The sequence below is a fragment of the Microtus ochrogaster genome, chromosome 1 (genome assembly GCF_000317375.1).
Source record: "Microtus ochrogaster isolate Prairie Vole_2 chromosome 1, MicOch1.0, whole genome shotgun sequence".
NCBI lineage: Eukaryota > Metazoa > Chordata > Mammalia > Rodentia > Cricetidae > Microtus > Microtus ochrogaster.
In genome coordinates this window covers 13,727,251-13,735,614 of record NC_022009.1, presented here as the reverse complement: position 1 = coordinate 13,735,614, position 8,364 = coordinate 13,727,251, and the positions used below count along the sequence as shown (strand labels likewise).

At 46.1% G+C, this 8,364-nt stretch overlaps 1 protein-coding gene across 1 annotated transcript in view; it reads left to right on the top strand.

The window, feature by feature from the left end:
- Positions 1–4,636: 4,636 nt before the first annotated feature.
- Sgpp1 (sphingosine-1-phosphate phosphatase 1) overlaps positions 4,637–8,364 on the top strand; it is a 25,149-nt gene continuing 21,421 nt past the window's right edge. Inside the window, exon 1 of the mRNA XM_005343219.3 lies at positions 4,637–5,417. Within this exon, the coding sequence (XP_005343276.1) occupies positions 4,758–5,417 (660 nt within the window). The 5' untranslated portion in view covers positions 4,637–4,757. The remainder of the gene's footprint in view (positions 5,418–8,364) is intronic.

Genomic DNA, 8,364 nt, shown 5'->3' with positions numbered 1-8,364 from the left:
CCTTCCTTCCCTCTTTTGGTTTTTCAAGACTAGGTTTCTCTGTGTTACAGCCCTGGCTGTCCTGGAACTCACTCTGTAGACCAGGCTGGCCTTGAACTCTGAGAGTACCACCTGCCTCTGCCTCCCAAGTACAGGGATTATGCAGAGGCGGTCCTTTGTCCCATTGGGACAAATGCCCCTAACCCCTTTCCCTCGTTCCCTTCCTCTTCTCCCTTGTCCTCTATCACCACATCCTAGCCCATCCTAACACAGACCTCCCCTTCTTCTCAGCTTAAAAATTACAGCTGCAAGGTCACTTGCTGCTTGCTATGTTTTTTTTTTCTACCAGAGTCAGACAGCAGCCACTTTTCTTCCCTACTTACTAAAGGATCTCTCTGTGAAAACAGGTGTTTGGGTGTGGTCTGCGCCTAATCTGGGGTCTGGAAGGGAGCACCCGAAGTGCAGGAGTCCCCTTCACATCCAGTCCTCTAAGTAACCTCAATAAAACTGGGGTCCACTATGTTGGACTTTGGTGGTATCCATACTTTGGTCTGTCCTGGGATCCCTGTCTGGGCTGGGTAGGTGTGTGTGTGTGTGTGTGTGTGTGTGTGTGTGTGTGTGTGTGTGTGTGTTGTCTCCCAGGAAAAGTTTTGTCACACAGTAAGGCCGCTGATAGAGTTGTCTGTTCCTTGAGATGGTCCTCTTGTAACCCAGACGGCCCCCAATTCACAACGTAGCCGATACCTGTAATCTCAGTTCTTGAGAAGCAGAAGCTCAGGGGACCAAGGTCTTCTTCTTAGCTTCACAAGACTGTCTGAAAAATAAAAATAATTCAAAAAGGGCATCACTAATCCAACCTCAAGTTGCTTTTCTCTCGCGTTTGTTTTCATTTTTGACAGTTGTCTAAGTAAGGAAATTCTCTTTTCCTCTCAAGCGTACCTTGCTCCACAAGGGCTAATATTCCATAAATCTTCCCCCATCTTGTGAAACTTTTATGAAAGGAATTCAAATCTTTTAATCTCCCCCACCTCGCAAAACTTTTAAACAATTTTTTAATCTCTGTCACCTGGTACTCATTTGTTTCCACACAGGGTGATGGCCTAAGACAACCTACACCTTCCCCTTTTCTTTCCATCCTTTATTCACATTTAAAAAAAACTAACCAATCTTGAAAGAGCGTGAGGTCAGAACCCGGTTAATAGGGAACCAACATCACAATCTGTGCTAAAATAAAAACCAAGTGAGGCTGGGATTGCATGGGCAATCCTTTAATCCCAGCCCTCAAGATAACCTGCAGAGGTAGGTTATCTCTGAGTTTAGGGTAGCTGCAGAGTGAGTTCCAGGTTAGCCAGACTGCATAGGAAGACATTTTATCAAAACAAACAAACAAACAAACAAAACAACAACAACAAAAAGCCCCCAAAACGAAACCAAACCCTAAGCCTCCTGCCTCAGACTCTCAGACTTTCCTTTTGTTTGTGTGATTCTCTGTGTGATGCCAAGGATATTTGCAACGCCTGGAAATTAAGCCTGAGTCCTGAGCCAAACTTTTAGGTCTTGCAGTGAGATCACTCTCTTCCCCCCACTCCACCCTTTCTGATGAGTTCCAGCTTGTTACAAAGCCTTACTAGCATTCTATAGATCACAATTAAAGATTGTCAATGAAAAAAAATTTTAGTATATTTAATAAGTGCACATAGTTTAGAGGGCAGAGAAGAAACCTGTAGAAACCAGGTCTCTCCGCCCTGGGATTAAACTCCAGTTCTCGGGTTTGGAGGCAGTGACTGTCTGCCCTGAGGCATGTCATCAACCTCGTGGATTTAACCGGTTAAATAGTTAAATATCTCCTAAAGTAAACGGAGCACACAGACATTTCTTTTTACAATGTATCCAAGACCTCCTTATAAAAGTCTCCTTTGTTGAAATGCTCTAAGGGAGGAGGAAGACACAAGGTCAGGAGAGTAACAATGAGAAGTGCTTGTTCCTAACAGGGTAAGAGTAGGATTTGTGACAGAAAGTCAGACAGAATTTAGGAGTGTATTTGAGACACAGAAAAAGAATGTACAAGTATGTTGTTGAATAAGAGCTAGAGAAGATCTTTGTTTTAGACAAGGCCCTTACACTAGGCTCCAACAAACAAACCAAACCAGAGGCACTTCCTGCTAAAGGCTTGCGCCTCTAAAGGCCAGCTGTCTGTTTCCACCTCTACAAGAAAAGGAACTTTGAAATGGCCGCTTTCCCCACTTTCTATTCTTGGAAAACACTTTGAATCCTCCTGCCTCCACCTCCCAAGTGCTGGGATTTACAGGCATACACAATCACACCCAGCTGGTAGAAATGGCCTTTTTAAAAGTTTATGCATTCATTTATAGTCATTCAATTATTCAATAATAGTTGTTTTAGGTGCAAAGGATATAAAAATCAAAGATAATGTTCCTGGGGCAGAGGCAGAAGGATAGCTACAAGTTTGAGGTCAGCCTGGTTTACGTACCTAAATTCCAGGGCATCCAGGCTACATAGTAAGACCCTGTATCAAAAAAAAAAAAAAACAAAAAAAAACAAAAAACCACACACACACACACACAACACAAACTGTGCGTAGTGGTTCATCCTGCAGTCCTACAATTTGGTAGTCTGAGGTTGTTGCAACACAAACACAATACCCAGTTGTAGCAAACACCTGTTACCACAGACCCAGTAGAATCTAGCAAGTTCCTGGCCAGGACAGCGCACCTTGTTATAAATTATTTTCACCAAATGCTAAAGTTTATAATGATGGTTTATATTCTTTAGAAACATCAACTAATCACATTGCTCTCTCTCTCTCTCTCTCTCTCTCTCTCTCTCTCTCTCTCTCTCTCTGTGTGTGTGTGTGTGTGTGTGTGTGTGTGTGTGTTGGGACTGAACTCAAGCCTCCTGCTTGCAAGATAACACCCTTGTCAGTAACACCCTGGGCAAACAGTGGTTATGTGTACCCTGCTCTACAGGCTCAGTATAGTCTCCTTCACTAGGCTGTGAATACTTATTTTGATACAGTATCTTGTTATGTAGCCCCAGTTTGTCTCCAACTCCAAATCTTCCCATCTCCACTTCTCCAAGTGCTGGGATTACAGTTGTGCACCACCTTCCCTCTCCACACTTCCAGCAATTTGAGGGCCAGGGAAATGAGGACTTTCCTCTCTCTATGACTACAGCAAGTGGAGTAGAAGGCAGTGGGAACATTCTTTCTTGGAAAATGAATATATATATATATATATATATATATATATATATATATATATATATATTACATACATACATACACACACATATAGTTTTTTGGTTTTGTTATGTTTTTTTTTTTCAAGACAGGGTTTCTCTGTGTAGCCCTGTCTATCCTGAAACTCACTCTGTAGATCAAGAGATCTGCCTGTATCTGCCTCCCGAGTGCTAGGATTAAAAGGGGGTAACACCACCTCCCCACATTTTGGAAAATGAAAATATTTCTAATGACTTACCAGCATGGAACATCTTTCAGCCTGTTTCTTGGAAGTAGTTCAGTCTTTAATTATAGGCATTCATTTGCTGTGCCTGAAATAAATTCCTGGAATTAAAACTTTGAAATCTTTTAATAAAATCGGTTCCTTCACTCAGGAGGCAGAGGCAGGCGGATCTCTGTGAGTTCGAGATCAGCCTGGTCTACAGAGCTAGTTCCAGGACAGGCTCCAAAGCCACAGCAAAACCCTGTCTCGAAAAAAAAAAAAATCGGTTCCATCTAGAAGTCGAGTTATTTCTAAGACAGAAAATTTAAGATTCTAAGTTCTAAATTAGCCTAGCCAATTCAAAATTCAAGCCTGGCATGATGACGCATGCTGGTAATACGAGATTTTGGGAGATGGCACTCGGGGGATCAGGAGTTCAGTGTGAGCCTTAACTACACTGCAAGGTTGCGGACAATCTGGGTTAGACTATACTCTGGTTTAAAAAGAAAAGAAAAAGAAAGGAGGGAGGGAGGGAGGACGATGAGAGGGAGGGGGGAAGGAAGGAAGGAAGGAAAGAAAGAAAACCAATGGGAAAAAAAACGAAATGAAAAACCTATCTCGGAAATTTACATGCTGCATTTGCTCATAAATCATGTGCTCTGTACAATCCTGGTAGGTGTTAGACTTCATTATTAAGGAAATTTTACACTTAAGTTTACTTAAGGTACATATGAGGTGAGTGACAGCCTGGTTTGACTTTGTAAGCTTTTCTCTTGCAGACCACAGCTGTGTGGGCTATCGCATGCCCAGGCCGTCCTGGAGCTCTACCTCTTTCTCATCTTGCCACTAGTCAATTGGCACGTGGCTTTCCGGATATTAACCATCCGAGACAACTCTGAAATTAGTTGCTAATTAATGATGTGAGTCGGACGATTCCGGTTGCTCGGCGGTTCTTTACTTCATCCATCACGCCCCAGTTGATTTCAGGCCAATAAAACCTGCGGCTCCTGGGTCACCAGCCCTGCCTAGGACCGCGCTGTGGGCCTCACGGCAGCCCGCGGAGAACCCGGGCAGGAGACCCGGAGGCGTGGCTTCGGGGAAGAAGCTCCGGACTGCGCGCGCGGCGCGGGCCTCCGTGAGCGCGCGGGGCGGGGAGCGCGCCAGGGGAGGGGCGCGCGGGGCGCAGGGCGCGCGCGGCGGCCGCTGCGGCCTGTTGGCGCGGTCGCCTGCAGCCTCGAGCGAGTCGAGCTAGGGGCCGTGGCGGTAGTGACGGGCGGGGAGCGCGTGTCCGGATCCATTCCCTAGTGGCCCGCGATCATGTCCCTGGGACAGCGGCTGGCCCTGCTGGCTGTCCGTCTGCAGGAGCCGCAGCGGGTGGCGAGCTTCCAGCGTCTGTGTGGGGTGGAGGCGCCGCTCGGCAGCCCCGCGGAGGGCGAGGATGCGGAGAGCGAGGTTCGCGGGGCCGCGGGGAACCCTCGGCGACGGGGACAGCAGCCGGGCGCGGAGTGCAGCCCCGGCCCCGCCAAGCCCGACTGCTGCGGCGCCCCCAACGGCGTACGCAACGGGCTGGCTGCTGAGCCCGGCCCAGCCGGGCCCCGCCGCGCGGGTTCGCTGCGCCGCAACTCGCTGACGGGCGAGGAGGGGGGCGAGCTGGTCAGGGTGAGCAACTGGCCGCTCTACTACCTGTTCAGCTTAGGCACCGAGCTGGGCAACGAGCTCTTCTACATCTTCTTCTTCCCCTTCTGGATCTGGAACCTCGATCCGTTCGTGGGCCGGAGGCTCGTGATCATCTGGGTGCTGGTCATGTACCTGGGCCAGTGCACCAAGGACATCATCCGCTGGCCGCGGCCGGCCTCGCCGCCGGTCGTCAAGCTGGAAATCTTCTACAACTCAGAGTACAGCATGCCCTCCACGCATGCCATGTCCGGCACCGCCATCCCCATCGCCATGGTTCTGCTCACCTACGGCCGCTGGCAGGTACGACGCTACGCCCCTTGGCTTTCTGCACTTGTTTTAATTTGTCTCTTCCAGTCCTAAACCCCTACCCACGAGTTCGCACAGTACCCACAAACAGGCCCTGTCAGAGTTCTAGAAAATTAAGCGATGGAGGAAATCTTGGGATTTAACCACTAAACTGTATTAATACAGTTAAATATCGTTTCTTAGACACCCCCCACCCCGGGAAACACTTTCCGTGTCGTCGTGCATTTCCTTCAGCTTGGTGTGAGTTTTTAAACTTAGTTCGTCTCATGTGTAATGGTGATACTTTTTGCTTAAAATGAAACACTTGGTAACCAAGACCCAGCCTCACTGCGAAACATGGTGAAGTCGTTAACTTTCTTGCTAGACAGTGTTTTCGGAACGGTAGTGTAATTCTGACATAGGCATGTTCCAGCAGTCAAGCGCGAGGGTTAAAGAGAAGCCGAGAGGGAAGGGAGCAGAGTCTAGGTGAGTTCATTTTTAAAGGATTGGTTGTCGATTTGTTGGGAGACCGACATGACTTCGCTCTCTGATCTGGAGAACCAGTTGTCAGTTGCTACAGTTTTTGTGGTGGTAACAGTAACCGCGCACCAGTTTGAAGGCGCAGGAGGGAGCTGAAACGGTATATGGCAGCGGGAGGAACTTGCAAGGAGTTTTTTAATGGTAGTCATTTTTATTTTGCCTGCTTCCTTTGGCTTCCCCCATTTTGAGCTCCCTAGGGTGTGCAAATGATACTTGAATCTAAAATCTAATTATCTATTATCTTTCACATAGAAGCAAAATGTATTAGAATACTGGTCTTGCTTTATCTATCTTAAATTGAATGATTTGTTAGTCTTTCGGACCAGTCTCTTAAGAATTACGTACATAGTTTTGGAGAATCTGAGGAAATTCATTTCCTCTCTTAACCTTTCAATGCACAAAATTGGGAAATGCCAACTGTCTTGTTAAACTCCACTATACTTAGCCCACATTGAGTTTCAGTATGGGTAAATCTTGCCTGTGAAATCCCCACCCCCTCTACCGCGCAGTGCATGTCTTTTATAGTAACAGAAAGCAGGCATGCACCAGGGAGAATGACAGAATTGGGAGGAATACTAACATAGAAAGTTCTTTCCTATGTAACCCCTGGTGATTCGCAGTTACATTTAGATTGCAAAGCAATGCTGCCTGTTGGGGTGAAAAAAAAATCTAAAAATTCCCATCTGATGTAAATAGTCCAGAATGGGAGATTGTCAGTGTTTGCCAGACTGCTTACTCTGTGTGTGTGTACGCCACTGTTTGTCCTAGTGCTCCGGGAACTTTCTGCCGCCTCCTCCCTGAGTACTTTTGCTGCTAATACTGCCATCAGAGAGAGAGAGAGAATAGTTGTGTTTTATCTTCAGTTATTCAGGACACATGCTCACAGGAAGTCTGAAAATAGTGCTGCTGAATTGTTTATGGGGTGTAGCTATCAATATTCTAACATTTCAAGGCCATTTGAAAAATCGGGCTAAGCTTCTATCCTAGTGTGTGTTTTTTAGGCAGGGTCTTACTGACTGGCCTGGAACTCACTATGTAGATAAGGCTGGCCTCAAACTCATAGAGCTCTGTTTGTCTCTGTCTCCCTAGTGCAGGGATTATATACAACCTACTGTATTTAATTCAACATTTGGCTATCATGCAGGCTTTGAAATTGCAGCTGCACAGGGTGACAGATATCATCTAGTCTCAAACACAGCTCTAGGCCACCTCCACCCCAATCCCACTATACGTATGTAGATTTGCCTAGTGTGAGCATTTCATGCTAGTGGAAACATGTACTGTGTGGCCTGTTGTGGCTGGTTCCCAACTTGTAATCCTCCTGTCTTACCCTCCCAAGCAGCTGTGATTACAAGTCAGTGCCATCATCCTCAACTCTCAGTGTATTTTTTATATTTATTGAGCTCTACATTTTTCTCTGCTCCCCTCCCTACCTCCCCCCTCCCCTCTTCAGTCCTCCCCCAAGGTCTCCATGCTCCAATTTACTCAGGAGATTTTGCCTTTTTATACTTTCTACTTTCCATGTAGATTAGATCTATGTGAGTCTTTCTTAGTGTCCTCATTGTTGTCTAAGTTCTTTGGGATTGTGGTTTGTAGGCTGGCTTTCTTTGCTTTGTGTTTAAAAACCACTTATGACATGTGATAATTGTATTTCTGTGTCTGGATTACCTCACTCAAAGTAATGTTCTCTAGCTCCATCCATTTTCCTGCAAAATTCAAGATGTCATTATTTTTTTCTGCTGTGTAGTACTCCATTGTGTAAATGTACCACATTTTTCTTATCCATTCTTCAATCAAGGGATATTTAGGTTGTTTACAGGTTCTGACTATGACAAACAAAGCTGCTATGAACATAGTTGAGCACATGTCCTTGTGGCACTATTGAGCATCCTTGGGATATATACCCAAAAGTGGTATTATGGGGTCTTGAGGAAGGTTGTTTCCTAATTTTCTGAGAAATTGCCACACTGACATCCAAAGGGGTTGTACCAGCTTGTATTCCCACCATCAATGTAGAAGTGTTCCCCTTTCCCCCCAATCTCTCCAGCATAAGTTGTCAGCAGTGTTTTTGATCTTGGCCATTCTTACAGGTGTTAGATGGAATCTCAGAGTTGTTTTGATTTGCATTTCTCTGATGACTAAGGATATTGAACATTTCCTTAAGTGTCTTTCAGCCATTTTCTGAAGGCGTAAGTCATAAACAATGCCACAGCAGTTTGGAATTATGATTAATAGGGTGGTATTTATTTAAAGGGGAAAAAACTTACAGATCACCGTCAGCCCTCTGCGCAACAAGGAAGGGAGTCTAGTCGCCTGCGGAGCAGGAAGTGAAGAGAGAGAGGAGAGGGAAGTGGCGCTTTTTTAAAGGGAGAGAGACAACGCCCCAATGGGCTGGTATCTCAGCGGCTATAGGCTGGAGGAG